The sequence below is a fragment of the Mytilus trossulus genome, chromosome 6, assembly GCF_036588685.1.
Source record: "Mytilus trossulus isolate FHL-02 chromosome 6, PNRI_Mtr1.1.1.hap1, whole genome shotgun sequence".
NCBI classification, from domain to species: Eukaryota; Metazoa; Mollusca; class Bivalvia; order Mytilida; family Mytilidae; genus Mytilus; species Mytilus trossulus.
The window spans coordinates 73,948,023-73,974,484 of NC_086378.1; the positions used below are offsets into that span (position 1 = coordinate 73,948,023).

The following is a 26,462-nucleotide window of genomic DNA, read 5'->3' on the forward strand; positions in this document are numbered from 1 at the left end:
CGTGTTTTGTATTATATAAGAAAAAACGTTGGTTTTAGTATATCTAAGGATTAGCGCTGGCTACATGATAACTTCGGAACAGTGCTGGGCACTTTATATCTATAGAACAGTACTGGTAACGTATGTCTAAGGAACAGAGCTAATTACATTTTATCAACGAACTGTGCGACACTGACACCTGAAATAATATACAGCGGCAGTTATTTTGTTCTATTTAACAGCGTTGATATTGATTTCTTTCGTTTGCCACACCTGAATTCCTACACAAAAAACTATGGTCTTGAAGTTAGATTCTAGGTACTGACGTTTTTTTATTATCTTAATAACGTTTTTCTTAGAATTCGTCTAGGTAAATGATTGTTTAATATTTATGATTGTAAGTGTCTTTTGATTTTGCAATATGCTTTGGTTATACAGTATAACGTTTTTGTCTTTTTATACATATACATTTGATTAATATTGATTAATAATACAATATTGAATCCGGTACCCCTATTTTTGAAATGATACCGTCATATGTATGTTTGTATTGTTCACAGATCGTTGTCAATATAAGAGAATTAAATTGGAAGTGTGAGGTTTAGTGAGCAATGAAACTATGTTTAATCCACCATTTCCTACATAAGAAAATTCACGTACCAAGTCAGTATAATGACGGTTGTTATCCATTTGTACCGATGTGTTTGGACTTTTGGACTTTTGGTTTTGCCATTTGTTTATATATAATTAGGGACTTTTTCGTTTACAATTTTCCTCGGAGTTTTTCTTTTTTCTTTAACGGTTTTGATATTTCAACTGTATAAAGTGATATTTCGGATCGCACGCTGAAAGGATTGAATAGTTCACAACTGTAAGCGGACTTTTACTTAAATTGAAGCTTGATCGAGAAATTTGTTTTCACCTTAAAAGAAATATGTTAACGTATATTTTATCATTACGAGATCTATAAATGTGTAAACATGCCAATCTAAATTCGATAATAAAATTAACGGTACCAAATTTTTTTTGCACCAGATAAGCATTTCGACAATACATGTCTCTTCAGTGATGCTCTTGGCCAAAATATTTGAAATCCAAAGCTTATATAAATGATGACGAGCTATAATCCAAAAGGTCCAAAAAGTATAGCCAAATCCGTAAAAGGAATCAGAGCTTAGCATGAGGGAGATACATTCCTTAATTTATAATAAATTCTAATATTTAGTAACAGCAAATTTAAATAGCACAAAAAATCCGTATTTGATAATGTAGTATTGAACAAACTCAAAAAAACTATATAAGATTTATTAACAATATCTATCAAGTTTCAATAGATATATAGGATTACTTAATAATTCTGCAAGTAGAAGACTTTCTCGTCTGCGTTAGCAATTAATCTGCTTTCTAGGTCAACTCATTTCTTATAAAAAAATATTTAAAGCAATTCTAAAACTGAAAAAAAAATGAAAAAGATTACGGGGCCGGACAAGCTTTGTTCAAAGCTGAGACTCTTTGATTCGAAATTATTCTGATATTTCATTAGTCGTTTCGTGGTCTTTTGTAGCTGACTATACAGGATGGGCTTTGGCTCAATATTAAAGGCCGTACGGTGACCACCTCTATATGTTAATTTCTGTGTAATTTGGTCTCTTGTGGAGATGAGTCTCATTAGCAATCATACAACATCTTCTTTTTTGTTCTTACATATTTATATATCAAGGTTAAGCCAAACCATACATACAGACAGGAGTATCTTGACAACACTTTGCATACATAATTACACATCAATATTTGTAAGGTACGGAATTGCACTCCTTTTCAAAGCTTGTGATTTTACTGCAGTAAAATTATAAGTTAATGTATTGCACCAAAAATCGATAGCAGGATGTAAGAATAAAGACATTAGTAAGTTTTACGATGGGGCTGTTATCTTGAAAACTGTAATAGGCATGTACAACTGTTAACAGGAAACATTGAACATCGGTTGAGCGATGAGGCCTTCTTGAAGTCTCTGTACCTATTATTTTTTATTATAACGGACGTGGTTTCGAAAAAAGAAATTGTGTTTTATCTTTGACTTTATTGAAAGTAGACAGCTAAAAAAATGACACCATTTCAAACAAAGGGAAGATTTCATCATTTCCTTTATTTATTATTTATAACGTATGTATTTCATTCTGTCTTCTGTGTTCATATATCAGATTGAATAAACTACAACTGTCGATGGTAATGGAAACATCAATGATTGATTCTTTTATTTCAAGCTATGGATCTAGATTAACCTATATATGTTACTAAACACGATATCAAACTTCTTTATTTCAGTTGAAATGGCAATTTGACACGACGAAAGAAAACTCGTAACCAGCACTTATTAAAATGAATTAGTTGTTATAAAAGACCACATAGAATCGCGTATACAAAAATAAATTTCACATTCTCGGTCGGAAATGATGGATATTCTATTAGGGGTAACACCTGTCATTGTCTATTATTATTTTGTTGTCGATACAATTTGATTATTCTTACTCATGAGTAATACTGACTAAGATACGTTAAGTGTATGTAAACATCTTGAATTGTAAGTTCCAACTTTTAAGGTATAATAATAAGAAAGAGTGTGCAATGTCCTTAAAAAAATTATATCTACTAGGTTCAAATCCTATTTCTAAAATATTTAAATTTTTAACCGAAATTTTTTACCTATGATTTCGTTAAATTTTGTTTGTGTTGTTTTGGTTTTGAACATAGCTGCTTAAATTTGGGGTCGGGGAATTGTTCTATGACATTTGTATTCATAGGAAGAAGAAGATCATGTATGTCTGGGAGAATTTGTGTACCAAATAATTCAGTTTGATCAAAATGATTCGCAAGCTTATCATAGTAAACCATGAACTTCGCCGTAAGGGAGGTTATTATTTGTTAGATTTTTCATTTCTATCTATGATTTCTCTTTTCATAAAATGTGATCATTTCAACAACTGCTAACAACGTATTCTTACATTTAACTCTAATGTACAGGTATCTTCATTGTTCAAAAGGCAAACCAAATGGTTTTCTTAGTGTTGTGCTCTTTTTTTAAATAAGCAAAGTGTGTCTAGTGCGAAAAATATGTCCACATGTTGCTTGATTAGATTATGAAAAAAATATCAAATATCAAATTCTTTCCATTTCATAGAGCACATCAAAGACAAATTATTCCTACCTCAGTTAGCAATTACATGCAATAAATTTATTTGAAATTATCATCACACCACTAGAGGTTGATAACATTATAAGATGATCTACCGTAACATGCTCAGGAGTAATCAATTAGGAACAACGCGAAAACAAGCGGTGATTAAATTAATGAAGACATTTCAATTGTAATTCTTCGCTGACTTGCACTTGAAGAAATCTGTTCTCGACATGATGCGATATAAAGATTGGCATATTCTATGACCAATTTTAGGTCATAATGATCCTGAATCAATCAAGAAGTTAAACATCTTAGCTTTTAATATTAACGTTTGAACGACATAAATACATCTAAATTGAGAACGCGTCAGATGCATACAATTCATAAAGTATTAATGCAAAAAATGCATTTGATCATATTTTTATATAAACTCGTCCAAAATGTCTGAAATGTCTGAAATGTCTGTTCATATAGTTGTAAAATATTAGGAATCTAGGGTTTTGGTAGCAATACACAGTTAGGAAAAAAACTTAAAATTGACACTCATAATTTTTAAACACCCTCTTTCCCCTCCTGTCTAACAAAGAAGGCTTTATATGTCGGTTATGCATGTATATACTTGTAGAAAGAAAATCTTCCATAGATTTGATTTCTAATGGTCATAAGGGTGAAATATAATCCCTTTTGGGTGTAACCATGGCAACAATCTGCATTTCTTAGATACAAAATATAGCAAAACAGGGGGTGGACATGTCACAAAAGTCTCCAAAATTTGATCTAAAGGAAAATTTCAATGAATTACAGTGATACCTTTCCTGAATCCATAGGTTTATATCTATCAAGTGGTCCAAAAAAAATCATATGCTTTCCTGCTCGTTATTCCATAAAATTGAATTGAAAAGATTGAGAGCAAAATCTTTGTTGATAAACACTACAATAATTTATGGACCTATGAACGGTACGGATAGGAAAATACGGACTGTCAATCATAGAAATGGCCTATAAAACATGTTAAAATCAATCTAAATGTTCATATAAACCCACTAAGAAGGCTATATTGTACTTCAATTATCTAAAAATCAATATTATTGTACAAAAACTTCCATATTTAATGCGAAACTAAATTTCTAACTGTGTATTGCTACCTTTACCTTCATCAGGCAATATTGACCTTAAATGGACTATTATTTCTATGTATTCTTTGTTATACAACTCATCAGCTGTTTCGGTGCTTTTGTATCCTTTGCCTTGGCACATTCGGCTTCGAGCGTTCACGATTTTGTTGATACAGATAAGCGCTACGGACGCATTTACTTTATAAAGAGTTGTTTTAATTTTATAAATAGATAAAAGCAATATTTGACAGTCAATAAAGTCCTGAAAATATATTCAAAATTAGTATGCATTTATTTATTAATATAGATAAACTCATTTAAAATCGTTCAACATCCAAATTACATACTTGTTAAATAATTGACTATTCCACAAATCTTAGAATGAGAATTTGAAATACTTTTTCCATCATTAAAATATAAACATTTATTTAAAAGTCAGTAGAAATTTGAATAATTATATGAAAAACTAATATGTATTTAAATTTTTGTTAAATTGATATATGTTTCACACTTATATAATGTCATAATTACAATGAAAATCCTACTGCAATAACTAAAACTAAAATTTACTTGATAATATAAAAAAATATATCATGATAAAATATTCTAATAAACCAAATGTTTCAGACTTTGTCATAAACAATTGATTAATACTCCTTAATAAGTTATATTCAATTCTTGTTTAATTTTAGAATATGACCCCGAAAGCATGTATTTTGAAAGAACAAATTGCTACCAACCTTTGATTATTAATAAATTTACTGTTGCGTAAAAACTTAAGCTGATTGCCAAACATGCAAGAAAGATACTTCTATTTTAATATGATTTAAAAGGCGAATTGAAACAAGACTGAATAATACAAAAGGTTTTCTGTTAATCAAATGTATCATAAAATACATGAACTATTAAACATAACGTCGTCGATACTCAAAATATGAACACTACCGGATAATCAAAATCATACCTAAAAACATTGCATTACGATAGTATACTAACAGATAGTAAAATCAAACAAATAAAAACAAAACAGTTTTATTTCTGTTGTGTCGCATCGACGATTAAAACAGATTGTGACAAAGGGAGTTGAAAGATATTCTGGGTTATCTAAGGGATATTCCATAACATAATGGTATCCGTAAAACAAAAGAAGAGACGAATTTTAAAATACTACAATTACGAACACTCCGCATAATGGCTACCTTGTTAGAATCAACTTTTTATAGAACCACATCGCGAATTTTTTATTTTATTTTTGTGTCGTTTTGTTTCAGTTTAAATGTACAATTATTTTACAAAAAATATTTATTACCTTTAATTTAAAACTACATATTAGTTATTAGTTCAAATTAAACTTATTTGAAATAAAATTATTGATAAAATATGATATCATAATTTTTATTTTTTTTCATATTCGGTTTGTATTTTCTTTTCCGCTATATACTTAGGACATCAGTTAAAACATCCTAGCTAAGATATTCCTAAGATAGCTTCGATGTGCATGCTGAGACGTGTCGTAAGTCGGTCCTAAGTTTATCCTAACTTCTGTCCTAAGAAATTCTTAGGACCGATCTTAGGACAGTTTCGATAAACAGGCCCCAGCGTTAAACGTGTTGATTGTAGATTGTAATAGATATTGAATGCTATAAGATCAAGAAGTAAGATAATGGCAATGTGGTTTTTTTTTAAAGACAATGATATATTATTTCATGTATATTTGTAGATCTCTACAATATGGCCTATGCCCCGTTATAAATATTTATTGAAATTACATACTGCTCCTCATTTCTATTCAAAAATGTATCCTATGTGTTCCCAAGTGTGTACTTATTTATCTCTTTTATATGTATTATATCAACTTTTCTATGTCTTATTAAGTAGCTAGTATTCATATGAGTTTTATGTATGAATATAGTTATCAAAGGTACCAGGATTATAATTTAGTACGCCAGACGCGTGTTTCGTCTACATAAGACTTATCATTGACGCTCATATCAAAATATTTATAAAGCCAAACAAGTACGAAGTTGAAGAGCACTGAGGATCCAAAATTCCAAAACGTTGTGCCAAATAAGTGTTCGTGAAATATATCAAGTTCAATATCAACCCGAATCAAGATATTTAGTGAAAAGAATTCAACAGTCTTCTAAAGATCTGTCATCAAAATCCAATTCCGTATTTCATATAATTATTGTGTTCTTAATATCAGAATTGCGGTTAACATGTATTAGTAGTGACCACAGGTTTATAAGTTATTGACCTTTTTTATTGCTTGTCCTACTGATCATATTTATCTTTTTTAGACCTTCAATCATTTTGTAGAAACAAAAGTACGCCATTTCTGAAATAGAAAAGTCATTGTGCTTTACAGTTAAAATCAATTTCTCTCTTTGAATTTAAATGGGTTAATCAGACAGGCGACGAGCTATATCAAATGAAAGGTGTTTTAATGTAAACGATGTTAAAGTCGTCGTTGCCATTCGGCTAATATAGTCTAACATAAAACCATCAAAGAAAGTCGGATTAAACCTTTTACATAGCTACTTGAATATGAAAAGATTAATCGATCTTCTATTGTAAATCAATAAGAAACACTTCATGAAAAACTTCAGTTTCAAGGATATTGTCGAACGGTAGCTATGAAAGGCGGTTTGCTTTACTTCCTTTTCTTTATAATTGCCATCATAATGTCTTTATGGCATTCGGAGATTGAGGAAGTTACACACGTCAATTACTACCCGTTAAATATGGCATACGTTATTGTTCTACCAAACTTGTCATTGTGTTTTTTTGTAAATTTATGGGGGTACTAATCAAGAAGAACAAACCACGTCAAATTGACAACAGTAAACCATAAACAAGTGTAGACTGTATCAACAAGTTCATAAAACGACATAGACATGAGAAACAACATATATAGATCTGAGAAAGGACAACGTTAAATAACTGTTTCAAAAACATTTTGAAAGGCGGTTGCCATTTGAAAAAAAAATGTTTGATGTATCTAATGTTCACATCAGCACGTTAGTTTGTTTCTCTATTGAATTGACGTTTTAGCTGACATAGAATAAAATCTTATAAAAAAAGTAAAATGAAAACATACGACATTGAATTTTGTAAATGAAAATTTGAAGCTCAAAATATGAGTAATGCGTTAATATTGTCATAAGACATAAGACCGAACGGCTTCATTTTAACAGAGGCCCGACATATCATTCTCAAATTGATTTGTAAGAATGTTTTTTCTTTGGCAACAACATTATTACTGCAAATATTGGTGCGAGTTGTTGAAAATCGTATTGAACATTCGAAAGGAATTGTAGTAACGTGATTAACAGTGCTTTCATATTAATAGAAGGTAATTACAAACTTTTCAGAGAACTCCCTTATGGAGATTTTAATAAATAAAAACTAAATTCTATCGGAATATGTTTTGAGTTTGTAGAGGCAAATAAAGAAGCCAAACATGACATTATTTGATGACAATGATAGTATGCTGAAATATTGAAAACTAGGATTCTATTATTTACTACGACTACAAAAGAAAATATTGTAGATGTACAAGTTTCCATTAAAGCTGAATTTTATCCGTATCGGTATCATCTATTGTTGGAGTTTAAGAAAAACAACTTTGGGGTATTTTACGGTTAAAGTTCTTTAAAGGAATAGTGTGCTGAGTTGATTTATTTACCATATAATGCATATCCAGCAAATTTAACTTGGACCAATATATGCCTTATTTGTATTCCATTAGAAAAACTATTAATCAGCGTTACAGCTTAGTATATAGTATTGGCTGATAAATTCACATTAATGTGCTGATTAACTTCTGTCTGTTCCTTCTTTTCTACATAAGCCTATTTTATCTTATAAATTCTAGATGAGTTAATTGAACGGCTATACGTTAACGTAGCCTCTGAAAGTCATGTATAATTAACAGGAAGACAGGCTGTTGTCATTCGTATACATTTTGCTTACACCTATTCAGTATTTTCATTTGTAAGGAAAACATTGTGTCAAAGTTGTCTGAAACTATTCATTCATTTTCACGACTACCTTAAGTTAATAGCCATGTCTTATTGATTCAGTTTTTTTGTGTCGGTGCTAATGAGCAAATGAAAAACATTTTCTAAGCAACTACTTATATAGTATTTGAAATGTTCAAATAATCTCATCATAGATACTAGGATTAATTTTGTATTTACGCCAGACACGCGTTTCGTCTACAAAAGACTCAAATAAAGTACGAAGTTGAATAGCGTTGGGGACCAAAATTTCGAAAGGTTTTGCTATAACAGCTACGGTAAAGCAAAAGCTTCTTGAACTTACAAACAATCATATCTAACAGGTAAGAAGTAGGCTGTAGCTATTATCAATAAATAATACAAATTGGGTTTTTTTTATATAAAAATCATATAAAATTCATTCCAATGATATATATTCATCAAACATATCTTATTTTTTTTCCATTATTGATCGGTCTTGACTGAAATTTCTTGATTTGTTTTTTATTTGTTTTTATCTTGATAAAATTTAGCTTTTTTGTTATAAAAAAAATACTTTTTTTTGTTAAAATCTTCATATTTTACCACGAAATGTCTCACAAAAAAAACAGTTGCCTGTCTTCCTTGTCAAATATTCTAAGGAATTTGATTGTTTAAATCATGTCATTCAGTTCAAAGCATCATTTCATGTATGACAATGAAGCAATGCAACAGATTTCATTAACAAATGCTAGGTAAAAATCAATCGAAAATATTGGATTTCACCTGAAAAAAAAATGGTAAATCTGTAATCTGTGAAATTACAAATCAGCATGCAATAAAAATTTCATTTCTCGGTGTTTACAATAGAATAAACATTTTAATTCTAAAGATAACTCTGATTATTCAATTATATTATCCGAATAAGGGGAATTGAAAAATCACTTGGGAATTAGTTTTTTTTTATATATTACGCCAAAGCAAATAAGTGTTAAAATGATGAATTAGTAACAGGTCAGGCGACACAAAAATGACAAATAGAGAAAATGCTACTTACTTAATTGAATTATGTAGAATTCGTTCTTCTATATATTTTTATTATCAAAAAAATAATAACATTTCGTTTCAAATTGATGATTTATTTTTGTACATCTTTTCTTAAATTCTCACTGGATAAATTCATAAAGAATCTTCACACTCAGACCAAATCCTTTGTTTTTCGAAACTTGGCTGGAAGTTCCTGATAGAGTTGAATCCAGAAAAAAACTATCTGGGCAAACAAAATTCATAAACGTAATGAATAGCCCTGGATATATTCCGTTGTTGGTGGACAGATACTCCACAGTCAAGTTGACTAGTGCGACATGTGGGAGCACATAAGATCCCCCCAGTTTTTTGGGAAATTTGAGTTGTTTAGTTTTTAGTTTTTAACATTTGTATGTTGTGTCTGGCTTACCATTATTTGTCTGTGGTTCATTTTCTTTTTTTTTTCCGTGACGTTGTCAGATTATTTTCGATATATGTATTTGAATGTCCCTCTGGTATCTCCTTGATCATCTTTAAATGCTACGGTAGTAATATGATTTATAACATATTAGTACCTTTGATAACATTTTAGTTCAATATTTAAAGGTGAAAGATTTAAGAATCTTTGATTCCATTTTCATCAAACAAAGTTGACTTTTAGTGAATTGTACCCCTTTTTAGGACCCCTCTAGATGGTATACCTCATATTATATTCAAATAGTAATACAGTAGTGTCTTTCAAACTCTGATTAATTAAGTATGTGTTGGACATATCATTTTTTAGCCTTTATTTACCGGGTAGCTTGGCTGTTTATACCTTTATCAAATTTTTTAATGCATTAAATTATCTCTTTGATAGGCTCGTCGCGATTGAAGTTTTGAGCATTATTGCATTTTTTAGTTGACAAAAAAGGCCGTAAACACTGTTTATCATCTTGAAAAAGTATCCATGTCTATGTGAATATTACCTCTACTGTCTATTTGTGGTCATATTTATTTGACGTGGTGAAGTACTATAACATCCCGTTAATGTGTTATTGTGCTATGGTAAATATTTGTATTCCTGTCCTTCGTGTTTGCTTATGTGTTTTGTCTGTATACCTTTTCCTGTTTCTTTATTGGCATATTTTTTTGTATTATATTGAAATTATAACACAATGTTGACTTTTGTTTCCCTATTTTGTCATTTACCTATTATTTCCGATTGTTTTGTTCACACATCGTTGTCAGTATAATGGAATTTAATGCGGCAGTCGTACAAGTGAGAAGTAACGCTAGCTATAAAACAAGGTTAAGTCCTTCATTTTTTACATATAAAATGACTAGGCCAAGTCAGGATGAGGTTAGCAGGACCTTTCGTCGTATTTCTGTATAATTTTTTTCTTTTAATTCAGAAATTGGTATTTGCTTTCAAATCCACTTCACCGATTTGACTCCAATTCTCATATTTTATCAAATACATACTAAACAGTACTTAAAGTATAAAATAAGCAATTAACAATATATGGACACGATACTGTGCATCAGCAAATCGGGTGTATCTAAGTCAAGAAGCCATCTACCACTGTTTTCTTGAAATATTCTGTACCAAGTCAGGAATAAGGTAGTTGTTATCTAACAGTTCTATTTATGAATGGTTTTTCTTCGTATGTTTTATGTTGCACTTCAGTGTGTCTGTTTTTTCATTATTTTACTCTTATAGTTGTTTCCCTCGGTTTAAGTTTGTTACCCGGATTCGTTTTCTCTCAATCAATTGATGACTTTTGCACAGCGATAAACTACTTTTGCCTTATATATGCATCCCGTAGCTAATTCCCTCAAAAGAAATGCATATAAATTTACCAACTAGTACTTAAGAATTATAAATTATTGATAATTATTAAAAAATCTTGCAATAAGACTGTTCATGCACGAGGAAGATTAATTCTCATACATCAATTATTCAGTATCCATCACACGTTTCGCTTACAAAATAGCCAATTTCACCTTTGTTTCAATATAAAATCGATTAAATTCAATATACCTAAAAAAAAATGCTTATTAATTCTTATATAGTGGAACACATTTGCAAGTTACAGTTTTAACTAACAATTTTGGTTCTCTTTTCAGCTGTTGATTTCTAGGCTTGTTAAAAAAAATGTTAAAAGGAAATGTACTTTAATCCTGAACGTTGTCACGAGGATTTCACGTACGACAATTAAATGTCACCAAAGGAGACATATGTATTTCCTTTTGGTTATATATTAATCCCGCAGTAGATCTCTAAGTAACGTTTGACACTCGTATGACGACGGTATGATCCATAAAAAGGTTCTTTGACTGATTCTAAAATCATAATTTGAAAAAAAAGTCATGATAATTGGTTTCTAAAAAGGAAGGCTTCAATTGCAGAACACATTATAAATTATTCGTTTTCATAATTGTATTTCCAATTTCAAAATATGCGAATTAAAACAAAAGCAATTTTAACATTTACGGAGCATTTTGTCCAACATATTGAAATAGTATGTTATGTTCGGATCATATTTCTACATTTATAAATATAATGTTTCTACATTAGTAAACGATCATATTTCCACAAAACTAAAATATCAATTCGCCAGTGTTTTGAAATGTTATTGTTGTTTAAATTTAGATACCAGTAAAAGAATATGTTGTTTATTTTAAAGCAATGCAACATCAACCAAACAACACTGAGTAGCTCTTACAAGTCAATACTAATATAATTACGGTCTGCGTGAATAGGCAGTATATCATTTCTCAAGCTCTCAGTTGGTGTGGGTCTAGAAAAGTAGAGAATAATTTAACAGAGGTACCATGAAGTAGACATATCTGCTATCATTGTATAAACAAGCGTTAAAACGTTCTGAACTAACCCTTTTTTCCTTATTGGCAATAATTACTATATAATCAAGGGCAATGTTACAAAAAATATGTTATATGCTTACAAGAACCTGTTAGTGGAGTAATGACTATAAATATGACTACTAACTATTATAACATAGTTCCTGAACAATGAAAGTCGAATGGATTCAAAGGACGATAATGAACAATTGAATTTTCGATCTGTCATATTTGATCGTTCTATATGGATGAAGCAGAATATACCCACAATTTCATATTTTACACTCAGGGAATTTAGTTTGTAAGATTCATTAACCAGGCCCTTTTAATTGGATTTTATTTGTCACTTCGGGGACTTTTGTAGCTTGCTATGTGGTATTATTTTGTTCGTTGCTGATGCCTAACGGCGTCATTTGGTCTATTGTAGAGATTTTTGTCATGCTTAATACAACCACATCTTCTAATATTTAAATACCAACAAGCTAGTTTCCGCCATACTATCAATCTAACCACAGAAGCCGTTCTTTTTTTTTAAGAGTCTATCGAAAACCATTAAAAGCAAGCACACAAAACTATTATTGCACATGTCATATAAACGTCAATCATTTTACTGAAGAACCAGAATAATTACTCAGATTGCAGAACCAACATAACATAAATACATTTTATTTCAATAGGAATTTTATATTTTTTTATTGTTCATCCTTTTTTAAAATAAAACATAAATCCCATTCCAATTTTCCTGGAGCTAATAACTAACTAACTATCCCCAGAAGAACCATATTGAAGTTGAAATTTGAGCTGTGTCGTTAACCTTTAATAAACAGCCTTAGTAATTATTGTACAATATAGCAACAAGCACACTTATTGGTGTCCATAATTAGAATGACTTTTGAGAAAAGTTCTTTGACAGTATCGATTGACTTATCAGTATTGCTTAAACCGCTATTTCACAACTAGGCAATTAGCTCTCTACGAAAAAAGTAGTACTTGGATTCCTTAAAGTGTCAAGATTGATAGAACGGGTTTAGGTCTATAGCAATACCACAATCTCGGACGTACTTTACAGAAAGATTTAGTTTTTTTGTGGAACGGTTTTAAAATATTGTTTGCGCCTATAAAACATTGTTCAATAACCAGTTACTTCCAGATGAATTTCCGGGTCTTTGTGTTATTTTGTCTCTAACGCATTTACGTATACTCCACATTTATTTTTTATTGATGTATGTGGCTCCAAATTACGATTGTTTGTGTTTGTGTTGTTTAGTCAATAAATAAATCATGATATTAAATCACATGTCACTAATACTATAAAATATGGATTCAAGAACTAGTTTGTATCTATTGTATGTAGAAGCATCGCAGCTATTTTGATAACACTTCACACAACTCTATAAAAGATCTACTATACTATAATATTGTTTTGTGGTAAAAGTTCAGATATTATCACTAATTAGTGCAGATTCTCGCAAACTATTTTGATTGTGTTGTTTTCATTATACATTTCTTGTCATCACCATCACGATATGACAATTGGATTTTGATTGTATATGATCGCTTTGGCTTGCACAGAGTACATGAAAGGACACTAAAGCCCATTAAAAAGATGACATGATCATATCTAGTTGCAAATGTGCATACATTTTTGGATTGATTTGGCATTGTAAGGTGCTAATAAATTTAAATAACAAATAAACCGCACTCCAAGGAAAATTCTATACGGAAAGTCCCTAAGCAAATGTAAATATTAAAAGTCCAAACCTATCAAACGAATGGATAACAACTGTCATATTCCTGACTTGGTACATGCGTTTTCTTATGTAAAAAAGGAAGGATTAAACCGGATTTTAAAATAAACTAAATGTCTCACTTGTATGACATTCGCATAAATTCGATAAGATTGACAATGGTGTGTTAGCAAAACAAGGACTTAATAGGAAACAAAATAAGGTACAACAGTCAAAATTGTGTTATAAGCTTAATCAACATTTAAAAACAGCAAGTCTGTCAGCAAAGATAAACAAAAGGGCATATAGACAAATCAAATTAGCAATACTGAAAGACGTGAATACAAAAATGTCCTTGCATGATAATACAATTACAGGATGTACAAGTACCGAGCTACGTCAAATGGACATCGCCAAAAATAGACTAACAGTAAAGGTATAATTTGAAAAGACAAATAAAAGAAAAGTATAACACGTTCATAAGAAGATAAATAACATAAGAACCATGCATCTATTCTTCAAGACCAAATTGTATATCTGTGAAGATGATACGGAATATTTATCAACAAGGTATTGGTATCATCCGATGAATACTCGAGACGTTCTTTGACATATCCCTTTTCATCAACTTTCTGCTCCGATACTAGAGACATTTTAAACCTGCAAGGTCTTGAATACCAAATATCAAACAATACGTTTGTCTGATTATTTTTTTTATAGATATAAGAAAATGTGGTGTGAGTGCCAATGACAACACTCTCTATCCAAATAACAATTTATAAAAGTAAACCATTATAGGTCAATGTACGGCCTTCAACACAGAGCCTTGGCTCACACCGAACAACAAGCTATAAAGGACCCCAAAATAACTAGTGTAAAACCATTCAAACGGGAAACCCAACGGTCTGATCTATATAAAAAAAAGTATGCATTAACCAATATGTAAACATGTAGCTTGCTTACCAATCACAATACCAACAGAAAAACAACAAACACAAAAAATAAATAGATTTTTAATTACTAGCAATAACAGATGGCACCCTCCCCCATTACCAGGAAAGCAGCAGCTTTTTTGAAAATTCCAAAGTCAAAGAGTGCATCTACAGATATATATTGACATTAAAAATTTCAAAATTTTTGACACTTTAGCTGTTTTCCATGGTAACGGCGGCCATATTAAAAATTCCAAAATCATACAACAACTCTGCGCATGCCAGTAAAAATTTCTGTGAAGTTTCATAAAGTTTGGTGCATTTTTAAATGTTTGTAGTTTTTCATTTTTTAAACTCCAAAGACAGATGCCGCTTTGAATTATTACATGCTCTGTACCCATAAAGTTTCTATGTGTTTAGTATTACATTCTTTAAGAAAACGCAGCTTTAGTGTGTTTTCCCTTAGGGCCAATGTTAAACTGTCGCCCAGTTTCCATGGCAATGGCGCCCTTTTTGGAATTTATAAATACTTAATTATTATCTAGCCATACCAGGTTACATTTTCATAAAGTTCATCCAGTTGACTCTTACAAAAGAATCATGAACCATTCTATAGCAAGTTACACAACTTTACATGGGGGTCCTCATGATAGTAGAGTTTTATACACGTTCGCTTAATATATTTCGAGAACGAGCGAAAAAATTGTGAAAGATTAATAAAAAGGAAAAAACAAATTCAGAATAATATGTCACCCAAGCTCCGTTGAGGGTGCCATAATTAAGATTTACAGCAATGATGATAATGATGATGATATAATTATGATGATGACGACGACGAAAATGGAGATGACGACAATATTAATAATGATGATGATGAAGATGTTGATGATGATTTCCTACCTCAGGACCGACATCTTCATTGTTAATACTTGTAACAAGTTCTACGAGGAACCCATCAAGTTCTTTTCCTTCTATGTAACCATTTCCTGAAATATACAAATTGTATAGTAGCCTTTGTTGTATTTGTGTTCAAAACTAGTCTATATCATTTATATATATATATATATAAAGTATTTAGATTTGAAGGAAAGATACTCTGCACTCAATGAATATATCGATGAGCCATTGTTTTTTTATATAAATGTGCTTCCCAGTTGATGTAGATTCAATCCAACATTTTCTACAAATATCTGTACCAAGTCAGTAATATGACAGTTGGTATTCATTTGTTTAATGTTTAATGTGTCTGAGCATTTGATATAACCTTATGATCAGGGACTTTCCCTTTTGAATTTACCTCGATAATATTTATTTTTGTTTTTTAACTTTTTTGTAGAAAGATCGTTCGGATCTAAAGGAGTAGGTCCGGTAAGGACCGATTTCGGCCTCAAATTTCAGGTTCATCTGACGAAGGATTTTGACCACTTTTTAAATACTTAAGTTTCTATTTCATTTGAATCAATTAGTTTATATGAAAGATTTTAACTTATAAAGTCATTAAAAACGACCCGATTCAAGCTCAAATATGAAAAATCTATCAAATATGCCGAAAAATGTAACTTTTCAGATGTTTTTTGCCAAGAATGAAAGTGGTCGCATCCGTGTTCATCCTCAACCTTTATATATGTTAAGTATTATCATAAAATACAACTTACATTTCAATATTAAGGATGAACACGAATGCGGCCACTTTCGTTTTACACGAAAACCGTCTAAAATTTAACTAAAATGCTAGAATTATGAAGATTTCAGTAATTAAGCATGACTTAATGGTGCTAGTACTCAATACATGTGCTTTGTATTGTCAAAAGCAGCCCACATTTATGTAGAAAAATCATCCTTCTTTCCAGTAAATAACTGAAAGATTACAATTTAACAATTTTGTAAAACTGCTATATTTTGGGGCCAAAAAGGGGTCATACTTGACCTACTCCTTTGTCATTGCTATGTATATATAGCGCATATATAATTCGTCAGTATCTAGCTCAAGCGCATTCCATGCAACTACTTTTCTATATTATAATCAAGTTAGGTTTTATGAGGTTAAATAATCATCAATAATCGCTAAAAAGGGATGTCATATTTTGATCTGACTTGCATTTAAATGACTGGAAAATAAATCATTTCGTCCAGGTAAATCTGTCAATCAATTGTCAGACTTATCCTCTGCGATAAATTTAGCACTGTTCAAACAGTTCGATAACAGTCAATTAAGACATGTTCAGTAGTTGCTACTGACTTGTACTTGAAATTCTGAATCGTCTGAAAAACTTCCGAACAGTACTATTGCACATGTAACCTTAATGATAAATGTCTAATAGTACTAAATTTACAACAGGAAAATATGTACGAGAACAACACATACTCTTAACATTATCTGGTTCAGATTTTTCAGATGATGTTAAGAACGAAATTTCAGAACCACTCTCAAATCGCTTCTTCTTGATAGATAGCTGATGTTTACTACCTACATTTACTAGCTTTCATTAACAATACTGAACTCCGAGGAAAATTTCAAAACGGAAAGTCCCTAATAAAATGGCAAAATCAAAGATAAAAAGATAAAATACATCAAACGAATGGACAATAACTGTCATATTCTTGATTTGGCACAGGCATTTTCTAAAATAGAAAATAGTAGATTGAACCTGGTTTTACAGTTTCAAAAACAGGTATTGTACATTAGCGTTGTTTTCGTCATATGTATATTCCTAATTCATGTTTTTATTAAGTATGTCTATAGAATTAAACACAGGTTATTCTTTAATAAAGACAGACTTTAAAAAAAAAATCATAAGCCTATGGTGAGACCGACTGGTATTTTTGAATAACCTTTACGGGATGTTATCGATGCCAAACCGGGGAGGAAGTCCAAAACATGAAATATTTAGAAAAACATAAGATTTAAAATAACCTAATAATCATAGCAGCTAAATTTGTTTATACTGGACATTTTCTATAAAACCGGATAGTAACTTCGTTCGTCTTCCTTCTTGTCGGCTAAACAACTTTGGGTTTAATTTTTTATTTATGTTGTCAATTTGAAAAGACGACGAAATTTTCCGAACTGTATTGATCTTATCCTAGACAGGTGTTCTTATCCCAGACAGAAAGTTTTTGGAACTTTTGATACTCAATGCTCTTCAACTTTGTACTTTTTTGTTTGCTTTTGAATTTTTCTCATCAGAGCGACACTTGTTAGTCTTGAGTGGACAAAACGAGCGGCTGGCGTATTAAATTTTATAACCTTTTGTTAGCTATCATTTGTCTGTTTTTTTTGTCCTTCATATTCTCCCATTTATTTAAATTGTAGTCCTGTCATGTAATTCTACATTTTAATGTTATATTTAACATTGCCATAAAAGCTGGAGGTTTGGCTTGCCACAAAACCAGGTTCAACCCATCATTTGTTGTGTTTTTTTCTTATTAAATTGTCCTGTACCAAGTCAGTAAAAGGCCATTGTTATATTATAGTTCGTTTCTGTGTGTGTTACATTTTAATGTTGTGTTTCTGTTATGTCGTAGTTCTCATATATTTGATGTGTTTCCAGCAGTTTTAGTTTGTAACCCGGATTTATTTTTTCTCAATCGATTTATGAATTTCGAACAGTGGTATACTACTGTTGCCTTTATTCATTGGGTATTTATGAAATATTTATTTGATTTCTAAATGTTTTACTTTTTGAAAACTAGACTTGTAAATCTACTTTTCAGCAGAATTTACTGATAAGAATATGACGGGCCCTATTAAGTACATATTTCATTGCAGTTTACTCTTATTTCAAATACATTCTAAAAGATTTTCGTAAAATCTATTAAAAATATTGTTTTTTTAGAAAGAAATGTACTGAAATGATTGAAAATGTAACAGTGTACTCACTATTTCTCGCGTGATCTTTTATATATTGCTTATAAAAAAATGTACAGAACAAAGATATTGTTATTAAACACAGGTAAACTACTGTTGCCTTTATTGAATTTGTGTGCCTAAAAGCATTAAAAAAATTTTCAAAATCAGTCTATACACGCTTTGTCTTTCTCATTTAGATGAATTGTCTCTCAAGTCATAAATATTTCATTAAAATCTTGTATTCTGATACTAAAATCATAATTCATAGAACATATCGCTGTATTTCTACACTGAACAGCTATTAATATATTGATTAAAATGATTCAAAGCATCAGGTGAATCACGTTTACCCTTTATGAAATACAGTAAATTGTAATTTGATTCCGTCGAATGAGCAAAACATTATGTCTTTTTTAAATGCAAGATTATTATGCAACATGATAGTCGATTTGTACATTTGTGAAAACATGGAGAATCGTGCGATATGTTAAGTGAAAACACTGACTTTGCATTCGATATACGATGTTTTATCTCGAATAGTTTGTGTTTTATATTAATGTATATCTTTGTTTTGGAGATACAAAATATCGTCGAATGATTGGTAGTACGATACATTCTTTTTTAGTTATTCGAAGGACAGTTGATGGAACGGTGATAAAAAAAAAATGAAGAAAACGATATTACCGTTTTCCTATTGTTCGTTTTCCTTACCTGTTGTTTTTAAATTGATCTTGGTCGGATGTTCCTGATTTCTATTTATTGAATATAACCATTACAATTGGTGTCATTCACTGTCGCACTCAAATGTGAACTTTTGCTTCGTGTTGAAGGCTTCAGTTGACGATGAGATAACGTAACCAATAAACGTGACTGGAAAGGGGTTTGGTCATGAAATACTATACAACCATTGAAATACGTTACCGGTTCTACATTTGTAGTTTACTGCACGCATTGTTTTATGCTTGGTTAAAACAAAGTTTCTCCATAACGTCTTACTGGCGAAGGTCAATGGTAGAAGAAATTAACCGGATATAAATAAACCAGATAACTATCTTAATCATTAATGAGTTTTAATCTGGTATTCCATTATCTCTTTTGATCTTAGAATTTTCCTTAATATCAAAATTGATTAACTTTTTGCTACAAAATCGACTTTTCTTTTCAGGTATTAACAATATTTACGTTTCTCTTACATCAAACAAGCAACCCTTTCAGAAGTGCTGTTGTCTTTGATTTGATTCTGTTGTGTGATATTTGAGTTCTTCAAATGAAAAATGTGTAAGAAGTTTGTAAAAGGAGTATCTCCGTCCTATCTATTTTTCTTTCATAAACCTGGACTTATGCATAAGAGTGGTTTACGCATCAAAAGCTCAATAGAAACTGTCATAGGCAAATCTCCTATTAAATTAGTTGAACCAGTATTTATTTAGAAGTCTTTTTTAACGTGTACTGTTTCTTTACGAGTTGATGATGATGGAATCAACACGAGTTGGTTCATTGATACTATGTGTAAGTGTCTTTCATCAATAGCGAGTTTTCGCCGTCTTACATATCTTAAAACGTCTTTGTCGAAAATTTTACTCTAATTCCCCATTGTGACATTTTGACTTGCTTCGCATGACGATTGACCCCTTTTAGATTTAACATGATTCCCTTAAATTGTGTGTGTTACTCTGATTTAGATTTATTATAATTAAACATCAGTAAACTACAATTGTCTCAAATGTTTGTGCCTCTTTAACACAATCAAGCAGCGATCCAAAAAATATTTTTTTAATAAATGCTGCTTTATATTTGACAGCAGCTTAACACATATTAGAGTCAAATTCACAAACCTACCAGAAATAATGATGCAATTAAAGCAATTGACTTTAAATAAAAAACCTTACTTTTTATCAAACCAATCATTTTTTTAATTCACGGGAAATGCAAGCCAACCAGCTGGTAATAAAAGCACAAAACGTCCAAACTGGTTAGATTTGTGACAAATATGTAACATCAGCAAATCATCTCTCCCTTGTTCTTGTCAGACAAAAAATCTCTGTCTTATTCAGAAATCCCATTTTTTCTATTCATGGGCATATTTAACATTTGGGTTAAACATACTAGTAGATCAAAAGTATTAGAATACTAAAACTATATATGTAGGATTTTCACCCTTTACGCTCTTTATCGATATGCTTTCACAGAACCCATGTTCATTTCATCGTAAGCTAAACTAAATAAATGTTAATGGAATTGCTTGTTAAATATTTAGAAATTTTATTAAAGCATTTACCTGTTTTAAAATTAATAACTTTTTGATGGGATTAAATAGTTACAACAAATTGATTAATATTTTACAATTCATAACGGAGTTTGTAAACTTTAAAATCAATATGTTATCATAGTTATATATCAGAAAATACACGTTTATAATATTTATTTGTTTTCAAGTCAACTCAAGTAGAACAATCAACTTTGTAGATCAATTTACAAAGTAGCTGTACGACTAAGTCATTGATAAAAGTGTATGAAAATATAGCTTTCAAAAAACAATATTATATCATTTCAAATATTTCAAAAGAATAGTCAAGGAAAATAAAAGAAATTTTATATGAAACGTGATGTCATGTCCTATTGATAATTCACACAAAGGTAACATAAAATTCAGGAAAATCCTGCAAGCTGCTGGGTAGATTTTGAATGCATTGCGGTAAAACAGTTATCAAATGAGTCAGAAAATAGCCATGACAGTTTAAAAACAAAATCTATACAGTAATACAAATGCATGTCAATTATACAAGATTCAGAGTATAGGTTTCCTTTGTATGGTGTTCAAGATGTAATATTACATAGTAGATTTCCTTTGTATGGTGTTCAAGATGTAATATTGCACTGTAATTTTCCTTTGTATGGTGTTCAAGATGTAATATTGAATGTTAAGTTTCCTTTGTATGGTTTCCAAGATGTAATATTGCACGGTAAGTTTTCTTTGTATGGTGTTCAAGATGTAATATTGCATGTTTAGTTTCCTCTGTATGGTGTTCAAGGTGTAATATTGCATGTTAAGTTTCCTTTGTATGGTGTTCAAGATGTAATATTGCACGGTAAGTTTCTTTGTATGGTGTTCAAGATGTAATATTGCACGGTAAGTTTCTTTGTATGGTTTCCAAGATGTAATATTGCACGGTAAGTTTTCTTTGTATGGTGTTCAAGATGTAATGTTACATGTTAAGTTTCCTTTGTATGGTGTTCAAGATGTAATATTGCACAGTAAGTTTCTTTGTATGGTGTTCAAGATGTTATATTGCACGTTAAGTTTCCTTTGTATGGTGTTCAGGATGTAATATTACAAAGAAGTTTCCTTTGTATGGTGTTCAAGATGTAATATTACAAAGAAGTTTCCTTTGTATGGTGTTCAAGATGTAATATTACAAAGAAGTTTCATTTGTATGGTGTTCAAGATGTAATATTACAAAGAAGTTTCCTTTGTATGGTGCTCAAGATGTAATATTACAAAGAAGTTTCCTTTGTATGGTGCTCAAGATGTAATGTTATATAGCAGTTTTTTTTGTATAGTGCTCATGGTGTAATATTACAGGTTAGGTTTCCTTTGTTTGGTGTTCAAGATGTAATTATATTACGTGGTAGGTTTTCTTTATATTATGTGGTGTTCAAGTAGTTATATTACAGGGAAAATATCATGATTGTTAAATATTCCTGGATAAGCAGAATGATGATACCTTACTGAATATGTGTAATCTCCGTGTCTTCATTTTGATGCTTGTTTACACAAGAATCAAATATCTTCACGTCCCCATCACAAATATAAATTTTCCGTAAAACAGCAACGTATTTATAGGGGAGTTTTAATTTTATTACCTATATATACGCATGTAGCGCATATTAATTTATAACAAATGCAGAAAAAGTTTCATAACATAATTTGCAATATGATCTAATATCTGTTGTTTTACATACTGCGTTATCTATGTATTTTCTTTAGCTTTAGAAACATCATAATATTCCATAAGCTTTAATAAATCATTGCATTAACATCAAACAGCTTAACCCCTGTTGTAAGGGCTTTATGAAAAAAAGAATAAAAGTCATCGTTATTTCTGATAAATATCAAGTTCAACTATAAAAAAATATTTAAAGATTAAACCAATGCATTATAATCTGCTTATAGTTTTGAATTGTTTTACATTGTCATTTAGGGGCCTTTTGTAGTTGACTATGCGGTATGGGCTTTGCTCATTGTTGAAGGCCGTACGGTAACATATATTTGTTTATTTCTGTGTCATTTTGGTCTCTTATGGAGAGTTGCCTCATTGGCAATCATCCCACATAAAGACTTTTACAAATAAATCTACCATTGTTTGATAACGAAAGTGAATCATCGTTGCACAATTTGATAAATAGTTGAAAAATAACTCTATATATTTGTAGGAATACATGTAACTTCAAATTGGGAGTGGTTTGCATTTGGTTGAATCTTCGCAGGAATGACTTTATATTTCAGACCAGCCCTGAGGGCATTATACAGTTGGATGATTAGTTGCAAGGTTAACTCTATATTTCACACATAAAAATTATACAGCTGGATAAAGTGAAAACTTTAACTGAATAGATAACAACAGTCATATTCCTGACTTGGAACAGCCATGTTCTTCACGGTAGAAAATGGTGAATTGAACCTGGTTTAATAGCTAGCTAAACTTCTGCAGTTTGTTAAAAAGTTGCAGGGATAAATGTATTTCACACCGGGGTATTCTGCAGTTGGTGAATAGTTTAGAGGATGACTTTAATGCCACATCTGGGATATGATGCAGATAGCTATATGTGAATATTTGCAGTTTAAACGCTATATTTTACACCGTTACATCATGCAGATTGATGAAAAGTTGCAGGCATAAATACTTAACAGTGGGATATGATGCAGGTCGATGAGAAGTTACAGAAATAACGCTTTACTTCACAATGGGGATTTTATCTTGTTGCGATGAAGCGATAACCCTTTAAACAGATTATATTTCCTTATTTAGAAAATAATCATGCAACAAAATTTCATTTTGTGTAATATGTGTAATGATTTGTATTTATTTTTTATAAAAGCGATTTTTCCCTGACATAGAACATATCATTATATGTATTAGTCCTCGCCAACTGTTACCTATATAATATGTCAATATTTATTTACAAGGTGAACAGAGACATCTTTATTGACTTTAGCTAATAATTAAAACTGGCTGAAAATGATTAATTTTTAAATTAATATAAAAAAAAAAGACCTACCATCATCATCATAATGGTTCCAAACATCCATAAACTGTGCGGCTGTAATTTGATTAAATTCCCTAGTTTTCAAATCTCTAAATTGCCTAAGAAAGTTTGTTGACTTTTTGTTTGCATCAGCCATGTTTTGATGTTCTGTCACACTTTTGTAAAAGTCACTGGTTGATTCCTCAGAATATTTGACGCATGCGTTTGAAGATTGCTATTTGAGTAACAGGTGTCATTAAAAATTGCAACATAAGTAACTTCCGGCGCGGCAACACCACAAACTTTTCCCAATATTTTTATTGTCAACTAACAATGATATTGTGGGTCGATGAAAAGCGATAGTGGAAATTACACGTTGTCATTAATCTCAAGACGTCTTATGTTACTTTTCGTAATTCGATGTCGTTTTCACAGTGGATTGTCGTCTTAGTACGCTTTCCAATAATTCCAGAAATTATTTCTCAGGTGTGACACAGCTAAATTACAAATGTATTGAGCTAATAGAAACACCTGTTAAAATACAATTAAACCGTTCTATACACTTGCATATTTTCGAAATGATATCAGACAATTTCTCGATATTGATAAAAATGTCATGTTCAGTACGACACGTTTTTTCTGCTACCAGTTTTCAGGTATTTCATATTTTAACTATTGATTCACTAGATATGTATAAGCCGCGGCGATATTGATCAACACATATGGTAATCTACTATTTATATATTTAATGTTTCAGTAAAGTTTATAAAGATTCTGGACTTATTAATTATTGATAAGACGACGGGTGCTGCAGTATAATGATCTATATAATGTGTACCTAAGTTCTTATCTTATACAAATTACCATTACCGTGACACTTGTTTTCCTCCCTTTTTTAGCGTGACTATTAATTAATTGGATTTAGATACAATCTAGTATTTCATGGCATGTTGTATCTGGTATAGCTTTAATTCTATAGAAATTAACAGATACATAAGAAAGTTTTTCTTCAAATCACCACAACATACTTTGTTACAATATACCAAGATAAGTCTCGGTGGCCGACTGGTCTTAGCAGTTCATCTACTGTATCACAATCCTGTCATCCATTAGGTTGTGAGTTCAAAGTTTGAACCCGGAGCGGGACAGGTGCGTTCGACTCCTTTCTAAATTTCCTATGCTTATCAATTTCCTGTCGACGGTATGTGGTTTTCTCCAGCCACTCTGGCTTCTTCCGCTACCGTCCGGATATAAACAATAATGCGATCGGCGTTCCAAACCAATGAAGCATTCGATCGTAAGATAAGGTACCGAAGCAATTGTGTTGACATTTTAGTGTGTTTGATAATGGGGAACTGCATATATTTGTATACACTCTTGTCCGTTATTTACGAACTGCGTGTGCTTTCAAATGTAGCAAACCCATTCTAAGAGGATAACATTTATTTTATTTATCCGTTATTACTGATTATCGATACTATGGGAAAACAATGTTATAAAACACCTGGTATAGAGATGAATAAAACAAGTGGCATCGAATGAAGTTGTTTCTTTTCCCCTATTTTCTCTTATGTGAATTTACATTACTATAAGACGTGTCACGGTACTCTTCTATCCCAAATTCATGTATATCGTTTTGATGTTATATTTGTTATTCTCATCGGATTTTGTCTAATGCTTAGTCCGTTTCTGTGTGTGTTAAATTTTAATGTTATGTCATTATTCTCCTCTTATATTTAATACGTTTCCCTCGGATTTAGTTTGTTACCCCAATTTTGTCTTTTTGTCCATAGATTTACGAGTTTTGAACAGCGGTGTACTACTGTTGCCCTTATTTAACGGAGAAGGATCGCAACTAATTTCTGATAAATATTAAAACATATGATGATGATATATAAATTCTAATGATATTGATAATATGTCTAAATATCAGAACATATATAAATTCTTTAGGTATTTATAATTTGTCGCGGTTTAAACTATGACGACTTAACCTTGAATGAATAATGTGTGAATACAAATAACATTTATTGCTAGTAACATGAGGTTAATTTAATTGTAAACGGGGAAAACGCACATAGAAAAATACAACAGTTTATATATAAGGGTGGTACAAAATGTACCATACTGTTATTAATTCGTGAGAGGCTCATATGGTATACATGAACCTATAAAAGCAGTTATGATCTAGACAACAATTGTCTTCTAATGAGCTACAAAACATTCGAACCATTTTTCTTTTGTATAGAGCTCATTCATTAACATTTCCCCCATTGGAAACAGAATATTTCTCCAACTTATACCTAATAAAATGAAATGCAGCACTGAATATTTCACTGCAATCTAAAGAAAAATAACTGACAGTGATGAAAATAAAATGCAGACACCTGTTTTCCGAACTTAAACTACTAGTATTGTCTGGCCCTCGGACACTTAATATGTCAAACATAATTCCAGGGGTTGAATTTGGTTAGAGTATTTTGTTACATGGAATCATCTCGTGCAAAAAAAAAATCATGCTAAATACAAGTGTCCTTTTGGCTGTGATGAATACACAGTTGGATCGGAATGTGGAAGTTTAATC

The 26,462-nt window shown here is 30.9% G+C and overlaps 1 protein-coding gene across 6 annotated transcripts in view; it reads right to left on the bottom strand.

Moving 5' to 3' along the window:
* LOC134721830 (calbindin-32-like) overlaps nucleotides 1-24,525 on the bottom strand; it is a 61,508-nt gene extending 36,983 nt beyond the window's left edge. For 3 of the 6 annotated variants that reach the window (XM_063585077.1, XM_063585074.1, XM_063585076.1), the window contains exons 1-2: nucleotides 23,912-24,523; nucleotides 15,682-15,767 (exon numbers count right to left, since the gene is read on the bottom strand). In XM_063585077.1, the coding sequence (XP_063441147.1) occupies nucleotides 15,682-15,767; nucleotides 23,912-24,035 (210 nt within the window). In that variant the 5' untranslated portion in view covers nucleotides 24,036-24,523. Of the gene's footprint in view, nucleotides 1-15,681; nucleotides 15,768-23,911 lie in introns of all 6 variants that reach the window. The other 3 variants (XM_063585072.1, XM_063585073.1, XM_063585075.1) reach the window with 2 other exon arrangements.
* Nucleotides 24,526-26,462: the final 1,937 nt, after the last annotated feature.